Below are 25,251 nucleotides of genomic sequence, written 5' to 3'. Positions count from 1 at the left end.
TTCAAGCAGTTCTCCTGCCTCAGCCTCCCGAGTAGCTGGGACTACAGGCACGCACCATCATGCCCAGCTAATTTTTTTGTATTTTTAGTAGAGACGAGGTTTCACCTTGTTGACCAGGATGGTCTCGATCTCTTGACCTCGTGATCCACCGGCCTCGGCCTCCCAAAGTGCTGGGATTATAGGCGTGAGCCACTGCGCCTGGCCAAGGGGGGATTCTCTTAAAAACAGACCAAGGAACAGTCAAAAGGAAGCATTTCTCAAGGAAGGGGAGCCAGCCACTGCTGTTATTTCAAGCTCATCAATTTAGTTCTAAATTATAGCTGACACTCTGTCTAGGTGTACTTCTTCACTTAAAATGTATGCTGCAATACCACAGTGTGATTAGAAAGCCATGTTATCTCCACTTTCCCTCCCTTATCCTCCTCAAACCAGTGCTTTTCAGAGGGTTGACCCTTAGGAATAGAGGTTCTTTGAACTTCTTGCAAGGCGAGAGTGGTAATCGTGCCTTCCACTAAGAGTCACTGTGCTTCAGCGTGGCTTCCAAGCTGCACTACTGCAGCCCTGCTGGAATGGCAAGATTGGCAGGGAAGAACGTTTAAAGCCTTGCCCCTCTGTTCTTCCTCCAGGTAGCCTGCAGGAAGCATCTTGGACTACTGGGCCCCGGGGCAGGGGGCGGGGGCAGGGGGGTTGCAGATGTGCTCCTGCCTACTGCAGAGGGTCTGCCCCTTCGGCCTTCTCTGGAGCTACGCTGTTTGGCAGCAGCGACAGCAACCATGCAGCCTCTGAGCAGCACAGCTGCCAAAAGAGAATGTGCCCCAGGGAACAAAGATGCAGAACAATCTGAGCTGCAGGCATCTGTGTCTTCAACTTTAAGAAGACTGACAAGACCAGGCAAATGAAGAACGTGGTTCTGTTTGCAGGAGGCATGGGGGCAGAGAGGTAGTCTATAGGAACGTACTGTAAGCAGGAGGTTTATTTAAACAGCACTTATTTGCCTGTTTTTACCCTAAAAGATGACCAGTATCCTCTACCCAGAGCCCCAATACTGGTGCCTCAGAGTACAGTCTAGCTCTAAAGGGGAGGGAAGGGGCCTCATTTTTGTAAGATCAGTAGTCACAAGCTATTGAGAAGGATTTCAGTGGGTAAGGGTGAGTGGGACCTCAGGCACCTGACTGCAGGCACTAATCTCCCGGCCATCTCTTTGTCAGTACAGGTTACTTCATCCTGGCCCAGGTACAGCAGCTCCAAATCATGGGGATTCTGTTGGCGCACAGCTTGAGTAAGTACATCATGATTTATGTGGCTCCACTGAAAAAAGGTGTTCAGAAATAAGTCAAAGTAAAGAGAACAGACTTTTAATGATATTTTTTAAAACAGTTCAGGTTGGTGAAGCAGAAAAGGGATGTGATTACAACTTAAATGAATCAGTCACTTGCACAATTAAACAATCCTCTTGGCATCATACAAACTGGGTTTTAATGGCAGATGATGACATCACAGCATGACCAACGCTCATGAAAGGCAGTCTAGAGTCCATCATGCTCACACCTGAGGGGGAAGGCCCTGCACCCACTAATGAGACGCAGAGACCTTGGACTACAGACACCACATGCCCACTTCTCCTTACTCACCTTCCTATGGCTACTCTTAGTCACCTGGGACCCAGGCCTTGGCTGCAGGAACGCACTTTTTTCCATGGGCTTTTCCAGGGCCCAAGTGAAGAGGCCACTTCAGCAGCAGAGGTTACAGGAGAGAGTTTAGGGGCTGGTGGAGGTTAAAGTGGGATAAGTGTATCTAAATAGACTTGTGTACACTAAACCAATAAAGGAGAGGTTTGGCTTTAAGAAATAAATATGTCCCCAACCCCAGAAACCAAGCTGCTGAGTAGGTTCCACAGGCGAGATACACATTTAACACTCACCCTGGGCCAGTACACTTGACTGGTTTAATTCTAGTACATTTGTCATCACTATACACTGAGTAGAATACAGTGGATAAGCAAAGGTTTCTCCACCATGGAGAGAGATTTGTGTTGCCACAAACTGTTTCTATCACCCACCTGTGTGGGAGGACTTCTGAGAAAGTTTTCTTGTTCCAAGGAGCCATCTGACTCAGTGAGAGGCCCCGCCTCAGCAGAAGCTCTGAGTGAGAAGCCACATACATGCTGGAGACAACATGGCACCAGGGGAAAGCCCTGGAGAGCACAAAAGATCAGCTTTCAAAATAGGTGTGGTAAGGCTACACAGTTAAAAATTAAAATACAATTAGGCACATTTACATCACTGGTGTTCAAGTGCACAATTCAAATGGATCCAATCACTTTTCTAAACAATCTTCATGATACCATCCAGACGCTTCTGTTCAAGTAAAACCAACCAATAAAAACAAATTCAGAGAGAAGACATGTTCATCTCTTAAGCCAATAGCATCACCTGTCTGAAGACCACTTTGCCCGACAAAGTAGTCCAATCTGTTGCTAAAAAGTTCCATTTGGTATAAAAATACAGCTGCTTTTCGCCATCAACTCTGACCAGGCCTATACTGTTTTAAGTTATAACAGCTGCCCATTCAGAGAGACTGAAGAGCGAAGTATCAGTGTTAGAAGTTACAGCTCTCAATCTTCTAAGTCAAAGAGCCTGGATTCATAGGAAATACTTCCCAAGATCAAAGGCGACTCACATTTCAGGTTCAATTAGATGTGGTGATGTACCGATAGATCAGATCAGGTGGAACTGTCATTTTTGTAGCTCAGAAACTTGTCAAATAGCAGTTTCATACAGTTTAACCTAATATAATTTAGCATTGTGAATTAATATAAGCACACATTTCCCTATGACCTTTTAGGACTCTAAATTGTAAGATGTAAACATGATGGCAAACTTTATGCTTTGGAGTGAAAATTTAGGCCAGCACTGTCTAAGGCCATATGTGGGTGTTGAGTACTTGAAAGGTGGTGAGTGTAACTGAAGGAACTGAGTTTCTGATTTAAATTTCAATAACCACTTGTAGCTAGGAGGCATAGTATTGGAGGATATAGGTTTATACATAATTGCAGTTTGCTCCTTGTCATGTTAAAGTGTTTAGCCGATATGCTCTGGGAAGATAGGTGATTTATCCAGTTAATATTAAAGTGGAATGGAGCTACACCTGCTCCTACAACTTCAGATATCCAACCTGAGGGAGAGCCACCAGACTTTTTGTTTTTGAGACAGTCTCGCTCCGTTGCCCAGGCTGGAGTGCAATGGCACTATCTCGGCTCACTGCAACCTCCGCCTCCTGGGTTCAGACGATTATCCTGCCTCAGTCTCTTGAGTAGCTGGGACTACAGGCACCTGCCACCATGCCTGGCTAATTTTTATAATTTTAGTAGAGATGGGGTTTCACCATATTGGCCAGGCTGGTCTCGAACTCCTGACCTCGTGATCCACCCGCCTCAGCCTCCCAAAGTGCTGGGATTACAGGCGTGAGCCACCACGCCCAGCCCACCAGACTGTTTTTACATTCATAAGCTTAAAAACATCTTGACCATTTTTCTTTTTTAATAGAACAGCCTGGGCATGGTGGCTTATGCCTGTAATCTCAGCACTTTGGGAGGCTGAGGCGGGTGGAGCACGTGAGGTCAGGAGTTTTTAAGACCAGCCTGGCCAACATGGTGAAACCCTGTCTCTACTAAAAATAAAAAATATTAGCTGGGCGTGATGGTGGGTGCCTGTAATCCCAGCTACTCGGGATCTGAGGCAGGATAATTGCTTGAACCTGGGAGATGGAGGTTGCAGTGAGCTGAGATGGTACCATTACGTTCCAGCCTGGGCAACAGAAGGAGACTCTGTCTCAATAAGAAAAACTAAACCATGAAAACTACTTACTCAAAATGAGATTATTATTTTCAACTTGTTCTGCTATCAGGATAGGCCAATGAGGGGTGTTAAAACCCAGAGCAGCAAAGACTAAATTTCCTCCTGTGGAATCAGACTCCCCTAGTGATGAACTGAAATGCAGGTGATGATTGAAGTACATACCAGAGGTTCACACCTCAGACTAAGATACCAAATAAGCAGTAAGTCTAAAGTGGACACGCAGTGACTTCCTGTCCTACAACCACAGGAAATGAGACACTGATTCAAAAAGGAGGCAGATGCCATGGCTTTACCTCACTAGGTAACACCTATACCATGTCAATGATGTTTTTTAAACATTAAATGCATTTGGTCTTTACTCTCATCTTACCTCCCCGCAAACAAGTATGCCCCAAAACCGAAAAAGCCAACAAAGAGTAATTTTAGTATTTGCAGGACAGGTACAACTGAACCAACAAATTTATTTAGTTAGTGCTGATAAACAGCAGCCTTGAAACAAGCAGTAATTACCTGGTCTACTTAATGATGCCCTTTGTTATCTTTTACAGGCAAAAAGGAGGATTGCTCAGCAGTCACTGTGAAATTTTGTGGGCAACAAGTTAAGTGCACACATGATCCTTGATTTAGAGTCAACGTGATCTCCACTACAGCTGTGAAAAGTGTGAGTAACAAAAGCATTGATGTAAATGTGCCTCAAAGTGAGAACTGAAAACATTAACATAAAAAAGTCAAATAAGACTAAGTTCTTAAAACTACATATAAAAATTGAATTATTACAACTAAAGCAGCAAATCAAAACATCTGCTGAGGTTTTCTGGTAGAACAACAACAAAATTAGTTGGTGCCCATGTTCAGTAAGTCACTACCATTGACAAAACTAAACCCAAAATAGGAAATTGAAAAGTGCATAATGAAATTAAATCTTGGATCAAGTATTTGTGGAAAACTGGAAATGTTTCTCTGGTATGGTTGATGAATGATGATTAGGAGGAGGTATTAAAGTTTATCTGATCCAGCTCTGGCCTGGCGTTCCACGTAGAAAAGGATGTAGGCCTTTGCCTTCACCACAGTCTCCTCATCAGTCAGTGTTACAGTACTGTCATTGAAGTGGAACCAGCGGCCTTCGTGAGTTGCGTATGCTGTGTAATGTCCAGAACCAACCCTGTAAAAAAGAGGCAAAAGACCAAAGAAAAACCTCAGAAATCACAAAAGGATCTGTACAACTATATCATGTTAGATTTAAATTTCAATAGGTAAAGAATACATCCCAGACTTTTAGTTTAAACTCATGTTTTTACCTTCCTCCAAACTGACCAGAAATTGAGGGTTTGCTAGAACACAAAGCAGACGGTCCTGGACTAACGGAGGAAACGGAGATGAGGAACTCTCAACCTAACAAGCATAGGTCAAGGCCTACGGAAACATGTAAAACTGAGTACCAGATTTTCCCATCAGAATCTTGGGAAAAAACTAAGCTTAACAAAGAAGGGCACACTTCTCTGATACCGTGGTCATTGGGGGCTCTTCCCTGTCAGCATGAACTACCCACTCATACATGGAACCTTAGAGTCAGGCCTGCAGGTAGAACAGACCTTCGTAACTGCCAGGAAAACCCTGTTTAAACAATAAAGATCCAATTCATCATTTACTGTGATTCAGAATAAACTACCAACACCAGATTTTAAAAATACTTAAGCCTCTGCACTCCTATCACATTTTTGAGGGGAAGAAATACTAGGAAGAACAAGTAAAGCAATCAACCCTGAGGAACTCAATGCAGGAAACCTAAGAGAGCTTTGTAATTTTTTAATTAGTGCTAAGAGTTTCAAAAAGATAGTGCAACCATAAAATAATAATAGGCTGTTATGAAAAAGTTACCAGAAAAATGTGATTGCTGCAATATAAATATTATATGGAGGAGCTAATCTTTTATTTGGATACAGATGAAACCCAAATTGGTGATTTGGAAAAGTAGGCCATGGCAGTCTTTAGAAACAGAGATAGAAATGATTAAAGAATATTTAAGACATGTGGAAAAGAGATCCAGGAAATTCACTATGCATATAGTAGGGGTTCCAGAACAGAGAAGCAAGAATGGGGTAAGACCTGCAGTATAAAACATTTTCATGAGCTGAAGGCACCAAACTAAAAGTGTCCCTACCAGCTACCAAGCAGGAATACATTTAATGATATTTAAGTCCAAAGATAGAGGATCCTACAAACTTCCAAGGAGAAGAAAGCCAGGTGCCTATAAAGCAGTGAGAATAAGACTTGTCATATGTAACACTGTGTGAGCGTAGACATTACCGCGACTTCAAACCTCTGCGGGAAAAGGATTTTCAACATGGATAGTTGTTTGCCCACATACAGTAGTACTAAGTTTGAAGGTAAAATAGCTACCCTCAGACCAAACACTAGAAGGATAGACCCTAACACAAACTTGCAGGGGGAAAAATAATGTTAACATTTAAAATGAGTCTTTAAAGTAGATGACATGGAATAAGGTCTTCCAAATAATTTCCCCTTTTTTGCCCCATTTAAATTTCATATGGCAAAGAAATAAGCTATTTGGAGTAAGGATGCCTCAGGATTTTGGGCACAAATAGACTGGGTTCAAATGAACCTCCGTTTCACTTTTATATACCTTCCCTTAAGGTCTCACAACATCATCTCAGGAGTACTCTTCCACACCAAAACTGAAGGAAATTCCACCCACTTAACTGTATCTCAATCCATTTTTTACGGAGTTTAGGGAGAACTATCAAGAGTGGTGCAAAACTGCAGGTCACTGTGCAGGCCACCAGATACTCCCATCCAACAGAAGCTGGCTGTACTCACCCGGAACCATGGTGCACCACCACAGCGGCGAGGTCGTACAGGCAGCTCTCTGGGCCACTGTTCTCGGGCTACAGAACAAGGAAGAAGGCATCCACAGGATGGAGTTAGGAACAGTGATCAATGACATCAACATCTCCTATCTCGATGACTTCTGCCCTCTCCATGTGATGACAGTCTTTTCGCCATGCTAAAACGGTAATCACCTTACCTCTAGTAAGTAGCATTTCATGTCCAGGCCTCTCAGTGGAAACTCTACATATGTATCAACTTTATTTCTTAAATATGCTGTCCAATGAAATCTTTTCAAATGTAAGCATAGCACCTGGAGGACAGAGATGAGGTCAAAGATTGTGAACACCTAATTTACCTTTCAGTCAAAAGTTTGATAGTACTATCAGTTCAGTACTACAGTCTCTTAAATAACATTTTAGCTACTCTATCAATCATTCTTCCATGCATACCTTATGCATTCATTCTGTAAAGGCTTTCACTTTTACTGAAAACCCTAGAGACAAATACAGAACAGTTCATATAGTATAAAGTTATAGACATGGTCTTATGAGTCAAGCGTTTTCCCCTTGAAATTGCTTCATAACTTGAAATTCAACACTCACCTTGGGTAGTTTTTGAATCCAAAACTTTTTTGTGGACTTTTGTTTCTTTTTGCATTTATGGCACATATATAACTCTGTCTCATCGAGTTCTTCTAAGTCAGTAAAACTGCGAAGACAATCTAAACAAATTGATTTTGGCAGCATTAAAACGATGCCTTTTATATAGAGGCAATGTACTGTAGAAAAAAGACTGAACTTTGAAGCAGAATGACCCAGGTTTAAAATTGCAGCTTTATTAGCTATACAACCTTAGAAAAGTTAACCTTTCTCAGTTGCAAACTGAAGACAAAAAAATACCTACTTTTAAGAACTATTGTAATAAAGAGAAATAACGTGTAAAGCACCTGGCATCATGCCTGACATCTGGTGATGAACAATTATGTTGGTTTTACTATTAATGAAAATTCATCTGGATAATTCTGAGAAAATGGTTTCCTGATGAATTCAAAGTTTCAATTGCAGTTATCTGTCAATGTGTTACAGTATAGAAGACAAAGCTCCAAGCTCATTAAAAAAAATCAAATTTAGATCATTTAAAAATGAACATAGATGGCCGAGTGTGTTGCCTCACGCCTGTAATACCAGCACTTTGGGAGGCTGAGGCAGGCGGATCACGAGGTCAGGCGTTCAAGACCAGCCTGACCAACATGAAGAAACCCTGTCTCTGCTGAAAATACAAAAATTAGGTGGGCATGGTGGCGCATGCCTGTAATCCCAGCTACTCAGGAGGCTGAGGCAGGAGAATCGCTTGAACCTGGGAGGTGAGGGGTTGCAGTGAGCCAAGATCATACCATTGTACTCCAGCTTGGGCAACAAAAGCGAAACTCCATCTCAAAAAATATATAAACATAGATCACAGAAGGCTTTGCTATCAACTTTCTCTGTCCAGACTCTGTACTCTCAGTTCCTAGATAAATCACAGCTACATTTCTTTTTTCTTTTAAAGATTTAATTGTGTAACCTGGAGTTTGGTAAACTATAGCCCTAAAACAAATCCAGTCAGCCACCTGGTTTTGTAAATAAAGTTTCCCTGGAACACAGCCATGCCCATTTGTTTACATTATTTTTTGGCTGCATTTACACTACACCAAACTGAGTCACTGGGGCAGAGACCTTATGTGTTGCAAAGATTAAAATACATTGAGGACTGTCATGACAGGTTCTTGAAAATTGTGACTTTATGTGAAACAATGTATAAAGAAACCATTTTTTTTCCTCATCAATGTTACAACTAAACATAAAAGGAAACTTACTGGAGGACCTCCTGTATGTCATTTTGCCTTAAAACTTGCAGTTTCCAAGAACCTATTGATGACATTAAATGATGACTTACTGTATTTATTCTCTGGTCCTTTTGAGACAGTTTGCCAATTCCTGATGCAATCAGATAGTCATAAATCTATATAAAATGTACGTTACTCTGTAGAAAAAAATATGAATGCCTATGGACTCTGCACAGCATGGCATCTCCTAGAGTTGTGCAGTGGGCAACCTGTGTGGCCGTGTGCTTCTTACCAAAGATCATTCCCCTTCCTCTGCCCAGAAGTAGCTGTTTTCCTGACTCTTATGTTAATCATTTGTCTTTATAGACCAGGTATGTATCTTTAAAAAATATATTTATTAAAGTTGGGTAGCAAGCAGAAACCTAGCTGTGTATGGAAAAGCACTCGAGTACAAAGACAAGTTTCCAGGCCACAGCCTTTCTGTCCGTGACAGTGGCAGACATCCTCCCGTCAGGGAAACTGGAGGCAAAGTGTGACAGAGGACTAGACAGGCCCTGTGTATCAGGGGCCTAGACAGTCTTGAATATGCCTTTGTTGCCTGAGCCCAGTACCTAGAAGGCATATCCTACTGCCTCCCTGCAACTCAATTCTCACTTCTTTTTTTGAACCTTTAACTTCCACTGGACAGTTACCATTATTTCCTCAATTTCCCACAAATATACTGCATTGCCAACCTGCTATTTTATGTCAAGAATAATTCCTGGGAAAGGATGTATTACATTATTTTGACATTATACTTCCTGAAGCAAGTCTCAGACACTACACATAAACTTGCAAATGGAGTGATGCTGTCCTCAGAGGCCTCCCAAGTTCCACATCTCTAGCTACCAAGAGCAGTGACTACACGGCAGGCAGACTGGCTGGCACTAAGAATCCCTTCAGACAAATCACTATGTTACTTGTAAGCTCTGAAGCTGAAGTCATGGACACATTCATCAGCAAAGGGACATTCATCAGGCAGGGACAGGTGGGTCATAGGGAAAATAAGAAATGAAGAAAGGAAAAATTGTATAAAAAACACTATTTTCCACATTTAAAATCATCATTTGAACATTCAAACTAGAAAAAAGGAGAACTTCACCATGACAAAGGCCATGTATGAAAATCATAGTGAACATTACACTCAATGGTGAAAGACTGAAAGCTTTTCCTCTAAAATCAGGAAGACAAGGATGCTCACTTTTGCCACTCCTGTTCAACATAGTATTTTATGTTTTAACTAGAGTAATTAGGCAAGGAAAAAAGCATCCAAAATGAAAAGGAAAAAGTATAATTATCTCTGTTGACAGATCACATGATCTCATGCAGAAAACCCTAAAGTTAAAAAGTTAAATTGACTGTACCTGAAAACTATAAAACGTTGCTGAAAGAAATTTTAAAAGACTTTAAGACATCCTGTGTTCATGGATAGGAAGACACTATTAATAATATGTCCCAACTGGATCCATAGATTCAGTGCAATCTCAAACCAGCAAATTATTTTGTGGATAGTGACAAAATTAAGTTTTATTATAGAATAGCAAATACAACAATGAAGAACAAAACTGGAAGACTATTACTCCAAGACTTATTACAAAGCTATATTAGTCAAGACAGTGTGCTGGTGAAAGAAAGAAAACAGATCAGTGGAACAGAATACAGCACCCGGAAATAGACTCACATAAATATAGTCAACTGGCTTTGACAAAAGAGCAGAGACAATACAATAGGGGATGGATAGTCTTTTCAACAAATGGTACTAGAATTGGACATTAACCTGCCAAAAAATAAAAAGTAAAATCTACATACAGACCTTTATATCCTCCACAAAAATTAACAAAATGGATCAAAGCTATAAAACTTTTAGAAGATAACACATGAAAAAATCCAGATGACCTTGGGCTTTCCAATGGTTTTTTAGATGCAACACCAAAGGCACAATCCATGAAAGAAGGATTTATAAGCAGGACTTCATTAAAATTAAAAATTTTTGCTCTGTAAAAGATACTTTCAAGAGAATGAAAAGACAGGATATAAAATCACACAAAAATTAGCTGCATTTCTATACACTAACAATGTATTCATTGTTAGGCATTTCCAAAAAGGAAATTAAGACAATTCCACTTATAGTAGTGTCAAAAACAAGAAAACACTTAGGAATACATTTAAGGAGACGAAAGACTTATACCTGAAAACTACAAAATACTGCTGAAAGAAATTTTTAAAGTCCTCAAAACACCCTGCATTCACAGATTGAAAGACCTGATATTGTTAACATGATTATTACTACCCAAAGCAATCTACAGATTCAGTGCAATTCATATCAAAATCCCAATAGAAAATTTTGCAGAAATAGAAAACCCTATCCTAAAATTCACACAGAATCTCAAGGAATCCTGAATAGCCAAAACTATTTTGAAAAAGAACAACAAAGTTCTAGGACTCACACTTTCTGATTTTAAAACTTACTACAAAGGTACAGTAAAATCAAAAGAGTGTGGCACTGGCATAAGGACAGACAATATAGCGCAATGAAATAAATTCTTACATATATAGTCAACTGATTTTTGATGAGAATGGCGAGACTACTGAATGGGGAAAGGACAATCTTTTCAACAAATGGTGCTGGGGAAGCTGGATATGAACATGCAAAAGAATTATGTTGGACTCTTACCTCACACCATATACAAAAACTAAAATAGATCAAAGATCTAAATATAAGTCTTAAAACTATAAAAACTCTTAGAAGAAAACATAGGGGAAAAGCTTGATGACATTAGATTTGGCAATGATTTTGATGTGACACCCAAAGCACAGGGAACAAAAAAAATAGATAAGCTGAACATCAAAATTTAAAAATTGTGTATTGAGGGACACTATAAAGAGAAACCACAGAATGGGAGAAAAATATTTTCAAATCAGTATCTGGATAAGGGATTAATGGCCACAATATATGAAGAACTCCTAAATGTCAACAACAACAACAAACTGATTCAAAAATGGGCAAAGGACTTTAACAGACATTTCTCCAAAGAGGCACAAATGACCAATAAACACATGAAAAGATGCTCAACATCACTATTAGGGAAATGCAAATCAAAACTAGAGTGAGATACTACTTCACTGTTAATAGGATGGCTGTTATTTAAAAGACAAAAACAAAAGCAGAAAATAACGTGTATTAGCTAGAAAGTAGAGAAAACCGTTGTACATTGCTGGTGGGAATGCAAAATGGTACAGCCACTGTGGAAAAGTTTGGCAGTACCTCAAAAAGTTAAACGGAATTATGATGCAGCGATTCCACTCCTAGGTATATAACCAAAAGAACCAGAAGCAGGAAGTCAGATACTTGTACCCCTAAGTTCATAGCAGCATATTTACAATAGCCAAAAGGTGGGAACAACCCAAGTGTCAACAGATGAATGGATAAATAGAATGTAGTATATACATACAAGAGAATATTAAGCTTCACAAAGCTTACTAATACATACAAAAAGCTTACTAATAACTTATACATACTACAATATGGATGACCCTTGAAAATATTAGGCTAAGCCAAGCCAATCACAAAAGGATAAATATAGCATGGTTCCACTTACATGAGGTGCCTAGAATAGACAAATTCATATAAGGTAGAATAAGAGTTACTGGGAACAAAAGTCCACTCTCCCCCAAATAGGTATTATAAAAGTGATACACATAGGTTAAAACAAATGAAAAAATAACTCACAGTTCGATTTCCTCCTGAATCCCACTTCCCTGAGATAATCACTGTGAAAAGCACAGTGTATGGTGTTTAAGAATTTTAACACCCGGGCCGGGTGCAGTGGCTCACACCTGTAATCTCAGCACTTTGGAAGGCTGAGGCAGGCAGATCATAAGGTCAGGAGATCGAGACCATCCTGGCCAACAAGGTGAAACCCCATCTCTACCAAAATACAAAAAATTAGCTGGGCATGGTGGCCTGCGCCTGTAATCCCAGCTACTAGGGAGGCTGACGCAGGGAATCACTTGAACCTGGGAGGGGGAGGTTGCCATGAACCGAGATAGCGCCACTGCACTCCAGCTTGGTAACACAGCAAGACTCTGTCTCAAAAAAAAAAAAAAAAAAAAACTTTTTAAAAAAAAAAAAAAAAAAAAAAAAATTAACACTCATATGAATGTTTATCGTACACAGATGGAATTATTCTACACACATACTTCCATGGACAGTTTTTACTACACAATATTTTGTAGCTTTGTTTCTATGGCACAGTTATTGGTCAACTTTATGTTTCTTAATTGCTACATAACACAGTTTGTTAAACCAGTGCCCTATTGGTAGACATTTAAATTGTTTGATTTTTTTTTCATTAACCAAGAGTGCTTCAATTAAAATCTTTTACACATATTGTCCACATTTGCAAGTGAAATTAGTATGTCTAAGGAAATGCCTATTAAAAACGGTGATCATTACCCTCCAAAAACAACTGTACCAGTTTATACTTAAAACACCATTATGAGGGTCCTCTTCCACTGACATCCATCTTTATCATTTTCACCAATCTTTTTTTCCTTTGTTTGTTTCTTTTTTTTCTTTGTACCAATCTTGCTTTACTTATATTTTCTTGAATATAGAGGATTAATATTTTTTAGATATTATAATGATCATTTCTTTTTCTTATTCATATACTCTGCCCAAGTCGCCTTTTTCATATATATCCAAATATCTGTCTCAAGTTTATCGTCTCTTTTCTACATTATGGTCTTTTACCATTATGTAAATTTATAAAATGTTTCCCATTACAGATTCTGGCTTAGAAAGATCTCCCCTATGATAAGATCATAAAGATGCTTTCCTATAGTGTCCTGTGGTTTTATGTTTCATATTTAAATCCTGAAACCTCAAATTAATCAGGGAAAGGATATAAGGGTAGCAAGAAAATTAAGGTTTTCCAAATTAATTATTACTTACACTAATACCATTTATTACCTAATTTCTTATTCTTCCCACTGATTTGACATTTTTCCTTTGGCACATGATAGATTTCCATAAATATTTTACATTAGCACCTGCTCTATATTAGTAGTTCTAGGACACTTCCTATCCCATTGCTTTTTTCTACCTTACTTTCATTTTAAAAACTTCTTTAGCTCCTCTTGAGAATTTCTGCTTACAGAGGAATTTTTGAATGAATTGCAATAAATGTAGGAAGTAATTTGGGAGAAAACGGACATTTGTACCATATTGGGTCTTCCTATCCAAGAATAAGATGTGGCTCTTTTTATTCAGGCTTTATCTGTCCTTTTATAAAGTTTTATTAAAGTATTACATATTCCTTATTAAATTTGTTAAGTGCTTTTGAATTTTGTTACTATGAATAGAATATTTTGCTATGTATAGAAAACCAGTTGGTTTTTTGCCTATACGTTTTAGCTTTATATTTAGAATATATTTATGAAAGTACTATTTGTGTTTGATTTTTAAAAATTGAGGGCTTCTAGAAAAGCAGGTGTCCTCCTGCCCAGTCTCACTCTCCATGACAACAGTTGTTAATATTTCTCATAATTTTCCAAATGATTTTCCTAAAATGTTCTAGGTATATAATTAATCTATCTGCAAATGTTAGTATTTTGGCAATTCTTCCATGATTTATTCTTATTTCTTTTCCTCATCTATTACCTTGCTCTTCCAGATGTTTGAGCAATATTGTCAGTAGGCCTCCTGGCTTATTCCCGGCCTTAGAGGAAAATCATTAGTACTTCGCCATTAACTATGATGATCACTGATAGCTTTTAACGAATACTTGTCATCGAGTTAACATTTCTATTCCTAATAAAAGTTTTTTCTTCGCTTTTTGTTTTTGAGACAGTCTCACTGCGTTGTCCAGGCTAGAGTGCAGTAGCACAATCTCAGCTCACTGGAACCTCTGCGTCCCTGGTTTAAGTGACTCACCTGCCTCCCAAGGAACTGGGACTACAGGTGCCCGCCACCATACCTGGCTAATTTTTGTATTGTTGGCCAGGGCTGGTCTCAAACTCCTGGCCTCAAGTGATCTGATTTGCCCGCCTTGGTCTCCCAAAGTGCTGGGATTACAGGCGTGAGGCACCACACCCACGCTTTTCTTTTCCTTTTAATCAGTACTAAATTTGGGATTTTATCAGTATCTATTTGGACCTTTTCTTTTCTTTTTTTTTTTTTTTTGAGACAGGGGCTCACTCTCTCACCTAGGCCTAGAGTATAGGAGTAGTGCCAACTAATGCAGCCCCCAACTCCTGGGCTCCAGTGATCCTCCTTGCCTCAGCCTTTCAAGAAGGTGGACTTATAGGCATATACCAACATGCGCAGCTAATTTTCTTATTATTATTTTGTACAGACAGGTTCTCATTATGTTGTCCAGGCCGGTCTCAAACTCTTGGGCTCAGGCAGTGGTCCCACCTTAGCTTCCCAAACGCCGGGATTATATACATAAGCCACTGTGCCTGGGCATTTGACCTATTAGGGCATTTTGATTTGTTTCCCCCTAATTATATTTCTAGTTTTAAATCAGTCCTATTTGATCTCTGTATATTATTGTTTTAGTATACTACTGAGTTGTATTTGCTAATACTTTACTTAGGATTCTTCGACCTATAATACAAGCGAGATCAAGCTGTATTTTCTTTTCCTTGGTATCTTTGTCAGGTTTTATAACTGGGGTTATTTTACCCTTTTGTAATATGCACATTTTTCGTTAAATAACTTCAAAAGTTATTTAAGATGGGTCTTTTTTCCTTTTTAAAGGAAAACTAAGCTTAACAATTACAAATCCAAAAAGTATACAAGTAGTTCTTGCCAAGTGGACTCAAAGCATGTGAAGACTTACTAGGTAATCACAAGTCTCCATCTCCAGTAAATAGAGAAAGATGTATGACATTCTGGATGTCCAAGAGAGAGATGTGCCCTTAACTGATAAGAGTGGTCAACAAAAACACAATGAGAAGGTACCAGACCCTGTCATCGACTTTTTAAAGCCAGCAGTAAGCTCTCTTAAATAAAAATCAAGCCTCAGGATTCAAAGTAAAGCCAACTGAGAATACAGGAAACATCTTTCTGGCCAAACCCTAAACCACTTTGGATGGTTTGGGCTCCCTGAAGCTAATACCAATCACGTCAGATTTCAAGGATTCGGTGTAAAGAAAAATACTCCCTGGGATGCAAGGCAGATGCCACATGCCACTTTTCTTGTTTGGGGAACAATCAGCCATCTATACTGTGTCATGCACTTTCCTCCTGGATGAGCTCAGGAAGTGAGACTCTGCTTGGTATTCAAGTATTCTGGGGTAAGTAGTAACTAAAATGTTATGAAAGTCAGTAAGAACCACATATATAACCAACTCAGAATGACGGAAACAAGGAAGGAAATGAAGGAAACAGGAAGGAAAGAAGGAAGCCTAAACAAACTAGTGTCTCTGAGTCTTCTAGCCAAAGGTCATCTAGATTTACTGAGTTTTGTTAAACATCAGAAAGTACTGTTCAGTGTAATCCCAGCACTTTGAGAGGCCAAGGTGGGCAGATCACACGGTCAAGAGATGGAGACCGTGGTGAAACCCTGTCTCTACTAAAAAATACAAAAATTAGCTGGGTGTGGTGGCGCATGCCTGTGGTCCCAGCTACTCGGGAGGCTGAGGCAGAATTGCTTGAACCCAGGAGGCAGAGGCTACAGTGAGCTGAGATCATGCCACTGCACTCCAGCCTGGTGCCTGGCGACAAAACAAGACTCTGTCTCAAAAAAAAAAAAGAAAGTACTGTTCAGGCCAGATGCAATGGCTCACACCTGTAAACCCAGCACTTTAAGAGGCCAAAGGGGGCAGATCCCTTAAGGTCAGGAGTTTGAGACCATCCTGGCCAACATGGCAAAACCCCATCTCTACTAAAAATATAAAAATTAGCCAGGTGTGGTGGCATGTGCCTGTAGTCCCAGCTACTCGGCAGGCTGAGGCAGGAGAACTGCTTGAACCTGGGAGACAGAGGTTGCAGTGAGTTAAGATTGCATCACCCTCCAGCCTGGGCAACAGGGCAAAACTCCGTCTCAAAAAAAATTTTTTAAGTATTGTTTAGATATATACCCATGTATTTATAGTAAGCATAGTTTTTAAACTAATGTCATAATTACAGTTCTTACTGAAGAGTTTATAAAATGATAGGTTTAAGACTAATTCCTTTAATTTTCACTGACTTCCACTGTAAATAATCAGATATTTGTTTCATGATTAAGTTAGCATGTACTCACATGCCCTAGATATAAAGAGAAAATGTTGTGACATTTGACAATATCAAGCATACTGTGATATTTTCTTAATCTCAAATAGGCCAAAAACAGTTTTGGAGAAACATACTATAGCCATATATTTTGCAGAGAAATGGAGTGAACGGGGCTTTCTTAAATTTCTTCTACATTCTTATTCAAGGAGACAATCAACACTGGTTGTGTAGGTAAGGAACAAACTGACAGCATAGCAAAATGTTTCACACGCAGTGCTGCTCCAGGTCCTTACTGGAGTATAGTCTAGTCATCCCATGCATTGTCTGACAGATTTCTAGAAACTACCTGAGAACAGTACTACAAGCATCTGAGACCTCTGCTGCTTCTAACAAGCCAAATGCCTCACATTACACACAACACCAGTGACACAGAGAAGCCTAGCCCTTCTCCAACAGAAAGTTGGATTCTCCCAGGATAATATGATTCTAGAGTAGTGCTGTCTAATAAAGGAGTGCCATACTAGCCACATGTGGTTTCTGGGCACATGTGGTTCAAGTGTGATTAAGCAACAGAATTTTAATTTAAACTTTAATAGCTACATGACTCGTGGTTATCATATTGGACAGTGCAGTTTTTTTGGGGGGGTAGAGAAAAGACATTCAGGTTTCACTTTTCTTAAGTTACAACACAGATTCATTAAAGATATTAACCACAAAGCACATATAGATGAAGTTTATCAATCTATTCCACTATTTGAAGAAAAAAAAATTTAGAACATTCAAATATCTTTACCTCGTAATGAACAAACTGGTCCATTTTCTTGATTCTTAGAGCGTTTACTTCTGAACTGACTTGGAATATCTAATGAAAGGTCTTAAAAGGAGATAGGTAAACACTGTTAAAGGCATATATCTACTCAAAAATAATTTCATAAACATGCATTTCTATATTTCTCTTTACACTTTTTGAAGGAAACATTAATATTATTATTTTAATAAAATATTATATATCCACATGCCACATATGTCTTACCTAGGAATGGATCAAACTTTCTAGATTCTGTCCCACATATGAGGCAGTTAACCTCATTTTGGAGAATGCCTCCGAATATAGCCGTGACAACAGTAGATGCTCCATTTCTAAACAAAAGCACCACATAGGAGAATATCTCAGTAAGAAGCCATCTCTTTGACATTTAAAAAACTGAAATATTTATTAAAGCCCCTACAGACTGCTCCCTTTGAAGCAATATTTAAATCACTTATTTCTAAGTTTAAAAATAATAAAATTTCAAAATATAGACACATACTAAATAAAGGGTTTAAGCCACTGGCCTCCTCCACTGCTGGCATCCAATCCCACTACTCTCCCCAAGAGCAACTAACACTGGCCATTTGCTATCGTAACACAGATCACATGCGTGACTCCGCACAGGGCAACATGACACCTTCCATTCTCTCCCCAAGATAGGTCCCAAAGGGAAGGAACTACCTTGTACTGGAACCTTTGCAAGACCCCTCATATTACAGGGAACTCTCACAATTAACTGACTTTAAACATCCTTGGTCTGAGTTTTTAGACAGCCATCTCTCAGATTTAGGGAAAAAGAAGTAAAGGAATTTAATACCAATTTGGTAATTACTGCTGGATGTAGAACTTCACAATTCAAAGTGCTGGATGTTACTGTCAAAAACACTTTTTAAAAAGCTGAATACTGCAAATAATTTCCTTATGGAGATGAAAGATACACTGTTTTAAGAACAAACTAAAAACACCTCTTGCTGTAATGTTACCTAAACTTTTTCTGCCTCTGCTCCATCAAATATAAAACAGGAATACAGGAAGAGTACCCACCGCAGAGGCCCAGTGTGAAGATGAAGGTTATGTATGTGAAGTGCTTTTAGAAGAGCACTTACCAAAAATAAAGCATTTGAAATGTCTGCCACTATGAAGTCAGATTACACCTCCTTCTTGCTTTTATGTTTTTCCCTAAGTGTATACCTTAAACAGGTACCTCATTCTTCTTGACAGCTGCGTGGCATGTCACAGTATGGACATACAGTGGAAGCAAGAACCAGTGACAGCAGGAGTGGCAAGCACTGATATAACAGCACTTACTACACACAGGCTCCATTCCAAGCACATTCTTTCCACCTGTTCAGTCAGTTAATCCTCACAACACATCTATAAGGTAGGTACTGTACGCCCCAAGTTGTAGATGAGGACACTGAGGTTAAGTTGGCCCAAGGTCATACAGCTGGTCTGGTTTGAATATCTGCTCCAACATAGCTCCTTCTCTTAATTTAACTAATGTAGTATTAGTGGCTATTGAGGTAGTTTCAATTATTTGCTGTCATTAATAGTATTACATGAACACTTGTCTATCAGCCCTCGTGCACTTATGAAGTCACTTGAGCCAATACATGCTATTTTTTGCTAATAGCAATATAAGGTGGTTTCTGTCACTTCAATTACTCCTAAAACACTGAACTGTATTTTCTCCACCACTCTAAGTTAGACCTACTGCAATGGTGAAGCAGGCAAAACCTACTCAAGCAATTCTATTTGAAACTTTTGATTCCTTTTTTGCCAAAAACAATAGGCTATAACTTTATTATTATTTTTAAAGTAGTAAGTAATAAAGTATTGTTTGTAAGACATACTGGCTTAAGAAAAAATTTTTTTTAAGTATCATTGGGGAAGAAGCATTGGGAGTTGTAGGACCTAGCAGCCATTTCAGGTTTAGGTTTATTATCTGTGTCACTACATGGCAAGAAAAAAAAAAAAACCTGCTGAAAATGAAGGGACTGTAACTGACCCTTTCATGCTGATGTTCACATACAAGGTTGCCTTTCATTAAAATGGTAACTGGTTCATTAAGAAGTACATTTAGACTCAATGTAGTTCTTTCTTATAATCACTTCCTCCGAGAAATGAATACTTAGCAAGTTTTTAGCTGCCTGACATGTTTGAAATTAAGCTTCATCTATACCATGACTTAATATTCAAAATCAGTTTCATTTATCATAACCACAACTGTTTAAATACTGAATACTTGGACAGGCTCTTATGATGCTAGGGTCCTTTAATGGGCACCAATGATTGTCGATGTACTAAAAAAAACATATCTGCCACTTATTTCTTCCATACACCTCCCTCGCCTTCACCTTTAGTAGGAGTAGGTGTGCGTGTGCACAAGTCAACAAAGACACAGTGCAAGAGACCTTTTTCTAGTTGTAGCAACGATTCTTAGATCCTGAAATGCCTTCTCCAACGTAGTGAAGGAAATAGAAGGAAATCTGAACTTTTAATATTTGATAATAAATGTTTGGTTTCTGTCCCTAACTCAGTAATGAAGCTTGCAATTCCTAATCTTTAAAGTTTCATGAAAAGGGATAGCTTAATACTGAAAATTCATGAGGCACTAAAAGAACATTCTGTGAGTATTACACAGTGTGATTCCACGAGTACCCCAGGCATCATGTAAAATCATAAAGACATACACCCTCTCTCACCTCACACAGCCTATCCATGATAGAGCCCAGTTCAATATCCTTTGTGGATGAATGTGCCATGATAAAACACAAAACAGATTTTTTCATTTAATGCTTTTCCATTTGGTGCTACCAGAAAGAACAATTCTCCCAGGTCACAGGTCTTTCCTTTTCTATATTGGATTCTAATTGGAATCACAGCTACTAGGACCTAGAGGGAAAACATTTTGCGAATTATGGCAATTAACACTGGCTGCCCTTTTCTAACACTGCTTGCTTAGCTATAAGCCTGCTTTGCCATTAAAAAGTAGTAGTCCTACTACGTCCGATTCATGGACTGCCAGGCAATACTACCAATATGTTACTTTACTCTTTCTTTTTGGGGGGAGTTTGTCTTCCTGTAAATCGCTTTCCCATGTAGCTCAATACTGACAAAACTTTTCAAAAATCTGAACAAAAAAAGCTACGGTTGACCAAAATCCAGGCTGAAATAACAGTAAATCTTCCCTTCTTCAAGCAAAATAAATGTTGTGATCTCAGTGTATATTCTGGGGCTACTATACATGGGAAAGCAATCCAAAAGCTTTGTTTTGTTCACATTGAAAGGCAAGAAAAACTTCTGAGAACTTATAAATGCCTCAATTTCATTAAAGAACAGATAAACTTTAGGAAAATTCAAGTCCATAATGAAGCTTTGGGAAAGTTCACATTCAAAATGTCTTAAGCTCTTGTTTTTAGTGAACAAATATTATTTTGATATATGAACATTTGGAAGAAATCTTTTAAATGCTAAATGGTACAAATATTTTCTACATTTTTTCAAGATTTAAAATAATCTATACCAAATAATCACAGTCAGAACCAAATCCAGATGCAAATACAAGATGCCTCTGGTCTGTAAGCAAGAGGTATGTGCTAGTTCACTTGGTCACAAAGTTTAAATGCAAGAAAGTTCCAGCAATGTCCAAGAAACCCCTCCACCTTCCATTATAAATCTAACACATAGTTAACACCTACAGAAATGTCTCAGGCACTCGTAAAAAACAGAAGGAAACTAAATCTTACATGCAACACTTGTTACTTGCAGACAGAGTAGAATTCTCCTGCAGAATTGCGGAGCGGGAAACGCCATTGAAGCCGCCCTGGAGTTCCAAGTGTAGATGGTCCAAAAGGTAGCGCATGAATTCATGGGCATCCTGCTGCTGATAGCCCCTAAAGCAAACAGAAACAGTCATTTGTAAGGGTCAGGGGAAGGCTGTGTACGGAGCCACACCAGCAAGAGGCCAAGGCGTGGGAAAGGATGGCAGCCCTGTGCTCACTAGCACAGCCAGGATTCCTCTCCTTCACGCCCACAAACTCCACAAATGACAGAATTTCTCTCTTCAATAATGAATTCTACTGCTTAAAGGTAGGTATGAAAACCAAAAAATAATAGAGCTAATTGGACTTGCAATGACCTCTTCACTTCAGAGGTGAGGAAACGGGGGGCTGATAAGTGACTTGCCCAAAGTCCTACAGCAAGGGAGTAACAGAGATGGGACACCTGTGTTTCCTGGTGGACTCTGGCTCTTCTTCCTGCGTATATAACCTCTCGAGAAGATGCTCCAATGTCATAGTTCACCTCTTACCCTCACCAGAAAACCAGATGTGAACCACTACTATAAGGAAGAAGGAATTTAAAATTATTAATAACTCCTTAGATTGAAAGATACTAATTTTTAAACACTGGCTGAAAGGAAGAAAGCTTTACCAAAAGAGTTAAAGCTGTCTAAACTTCTCTACCTGCATCCTAGTCTCTGACTTAAGACATCTTTTAAATAAATACTTTTTTAAAATGCATTGGCTCATATACAGTTATGCTCTATCCTAAAATTTGAGTTTATGTAACAACATATTCTTAGGATACTTCTTACAGTATAGTCAGACAGGAAACTCCCTGAAATTCTTATACAGATTAATGACAGTGAACAGGAATGAAGGCAGACAAAATGACACTGGTACAGGTAGAAGGTCTGGGAAGTTACTTGGATAAAATAAAGCAATATTATATAAAGTATTCCTATAAAACTATAATAAAAAAGACTTCTGTCTATATTTTGCCAGCATGGAAGGTTCTCTTGAATTAATCTAAATCATTCAGTTTTTCTGGTCTGGTCTTAGATTCAAAACTTCCATTACTCTTCCGGGCAATGGTTCCTTAAACAAAACTTCTTCCAACCAGAGTTTCTGTCAATATATATTTTCCGCTTTTCTTATAAATTATGAAAACAATCTCCCTAATCAATGGAACTTTGGAACTTAAAGTCAGAAGTTACTTCAGCATTTTACTATAGCTTTTTCTAAACTATCTGGCAACTAAATACCAATATATAAGTTCAAGTATTTCTTCTAAGGCTCACGAATAAAAATGTTAAAATTCAGGCAAAAGCATTCAAAGTTGATAGTTCCTTTATATATCTAAGGAGGTGTCTTAAACTTATTCATAAAATATCCATTGTTTTCATTACTCAAAGGTAAGATTAGTTATTTAGGTTATAATATCTGAAATTCTGTCACTTAGAAAAAACTTCATTCTCTCCCCAAAATAACCTAATATCTAAGTCATCATTTTCCTAAAATGTGTCATGAAAACCAGCACCTTACAGCTATACCAATTTGCATTTTCATCAAGTGAATACAAATCCATCCAATTTTAAAAAACAATGTGCCTCATGTACATTAAGGTATGTGTCTAACCATACCATGATTCTCTTACATCAAAATACATTATTTTCTAGCGTTTCCTCTGCCATTACAAACACATTTTCTTTAAACTACATGAGATCACAGAACACTCAGCTATTCTATAAAGGTTAAGTTATGAGTCCATTTCAACTTGTGAAATTTACCAGAGAACAGACCGTGCTGCCTCAAAGACTGGAACTTTTTCTAATTCTGACTAAAGAGACATCTGCAATTCTCTTTTTAAACATTTAAATGTATCATTTCATTGACTTACCTGAAAGCCTTACTAAATAAATATTTAATATGTTAAATTCAACAAACTTCAATTACCAATCATTTCCCAATTGTACAATCTGGGCTTCAGAATTTACTTTGTAGTCAACTTCAGGTTCTTTTGTTTTATACTCATGTTAAAAAACACTCTTCATATTTGGGTGCTGCGTTTATATTTTGTATACATATTTCAGCAATGTCAAACAGCTGTTTGAGAATTAGTGAGGGAACGGATTTATGAAGAACCAACTAGTGTCCCTGTGACAGACTAGAAGTACAGGAGAAAAAAAAAAGCAAGCAAATAACTGTGGCTCCAATTTTAACGCTGTTCCTTCTCTCATTTGTCACCTCAGATAAAGATTACCCCTTTCTCCTAAACGTGTCAGGAGGATGCTGTGAGCAATCACTGAGGGAGAGCACGCTGCAAACACAGAAAGCCTAGAAGGTCTTGAACCATCCATTCCGAACACCACTGAAGCACAGTGTACAGCAACACATGGCAACTGTCTTTTCACAAGGTTTTGGCACAATAAATACAAACAAATTTCCATAAATCTTAAATATGCCAATAAGAAATGATCAAATAAAATGTTACTTTGCGGGCCGGGCGCGGTGGCTCACGCCTGTGATCCCAGCACTTTGGGAGACCGAGGCAGGTAGATCACGAGGTCAAGAGATCGAGACCATCCTGGTCAACATGGTGAAACCCCGTCCTACAAAACATTAGCTGGGCATGGTGGCGCGTGCCTGTAATCCCAGCTACTCAGGAGGCTGAGGCAGGAGAATTGCCTGAACCCAGGAGGCGGAGGTTTCGGTGAGCCGAGATCACGCCATTGCACTCCAGCCTGGGTAACAAGAGTGAAACTCCGTCTCAAAAAAAAAAAAAAAAAAAAAAAAAAAAAGTTACTTTGCGCCTGCTTGAGTGTGAAAAGAAAGCAGATGTTCCAAATAATGAAATTAACATCCCAGAATACAGAGACATACAAGAACTCTTGTGATGCCGCCACACGCTTAACTGTGACATGCCTGTGGATTACTATTTCTGTGTTTTGGCAGTGCCAGTATATAATCTGTATGTATTGTATGCAGAAAGAGATCTACACATGTATAATTTAAAATACCTAAGATACATTAGAATTTTAGGTTCTGCTCATATTTAAAATATCCTTGACATTGATAAAAGAATTCTAAAGTCGTTTTGGCGAAAATATCTGCAAAACCAAAATAAGTTAAATTTATTCCTACTCAGTATTTGGCAACAATCATAACTGAGTTTCCTCAAAACAGAAACACCAGAAAACAAAAATCACAAAAATGAAATTTGTGTTTATAAGCACACAAATACAACAGTAAAAATTCTTGGCTACATGAAAATGGTTGTTTAAATATAAAATATCAATAGCACAGTATTTTAAAATCTTATAATAAATATCCCAAAAAGACTACTGTTAAATTAAACTTAAAGCATCATACACGGCCAGGCGAGGCAGCTCATGCCTGTAATCCCAGCACTTTGGGAGGCTGAGGCGGGCAGATCATGAGGTCAGGAGCTTGACATAGTGAAACCCCTGGCCAACATAGTGAAACCCCATCTCTACTAAAAATACAAAAAAATTAGCCAGGCATGGTGATGCACGCCTGAAGTCCCAGTTGCTTGGAAGGCTGAGGCGGGAGAACTGCTTGAACCCAGGAGGCAGAGGGTTGCAGTGAGGCAAGATCATGCCACTGCACTCCAGCCTGGTGACAGAGTGAGACTCCGTCTCAAAAAAAAAAAAAAAAAAAAGAAAAAGAGGAAAAAACCCATCACACACAAAGATCTATTTGTTGTCTACAAAAATCCTGTATCTTGTCTATAAACCTGAGAAGAGCTAGCAAATACAAGAATTATGTTTCAATAATTTATTTACCCATCATTTTAAAACATGAATTATCACAAGAACTGATTTTAAAAAAATAAAGTTCCA

At 38.6% G+C, this 25,251-nt stretch overlaps 1 protein-coding gene and 2 long non-coding RNA genes across 5 annotated transcripts in view; 2 read left to right on the top strand and 1 right to left on the bottom strand.

The window, feature by feature from the left end:
• Positions 1-98: 98 nt before the first annotated feature.
• LOC119468153 lies at positions 99-4,532 on the top strand. Its single transcript, XR_005196794.1, has 3 exons — positions 99-626; positions 1,209-1,279; positions 4,406-4,532. It is a non-coding gene; the product is annotated as an uncharacterized LOC119468153 (long non-coding RNA).
• USP3 (ubiquitin specific peptidase 3) overlaps positions 4,283-25,251 on the bottom strand; it is a 79,551-nt gene continuing 58,582 nt past the window's right edge. For all 3 annotated transcript variants that reach the window (XM_017508104.2, XM_017508106.2, XM_017508105.2), the window contains 7 exons: positions 21,356-21,502; positions 17,829-17,935; positions 17,589-17,669; positions 7,310-7,428; positions 6,904-7,017; positions 6,696-6,763; positions 4,283-5,019 (listed from right to left, as the gene is read on the bottom strand). In XM_017508104.2, coding sequence (XP_017363593.1) covers positions 4,854-5,019; positions 6,696-6,763; positions 6,904-7,017; positions 7,310-7,428; positions 17,589-17,669; positions 17,829-17,935; positions 21,356-21,502 — 802 coding nt within the window. In that variant the 3' untranslated portion in view covers positions 4,283-4,853. The remainder of the gene's footprint in view (positions 5,020-6,695; positions 6,764-6,903; positions 7,018-7,309; positions 7,429-17,588; positions 17,670-17,828; positions 17,936-21,355; positions 21,503-25,251) is intronic.
• On the top strand, positions 6,177-23,848 carry LOC108288915. The gene is made up of 2 exons (XR_001818903.2): positions 6,177-6,908; positions 23,641-23,848. It is a non-coding gene; the product is annotated as an uncharacterized LOC108288915 (long non-coding RNA).

The sequence above is a fragment of the Cebus imitator genome, unplaced genomic scaffold (genome assembly GCF_001604975.1).
Source record: "Cebus imitator isolate Cc_AM_T3 unplaced genomic scaffold, Cebus_imitator-1.0 Scaffold386, whole genome shotgun sequence".
NCBI classification, from domain to species: domain Eukaryota; kingdom Metazoa; phylum Chordata; class Mammalia; order Primates; family Cebidae; genus Cebus; species Cebus imitator.
The sequence above is the reverse complement of the archived record's forward strand: the minus strand, read 5'-3'. Positions and strand labels throughout refer to the sequence as shown.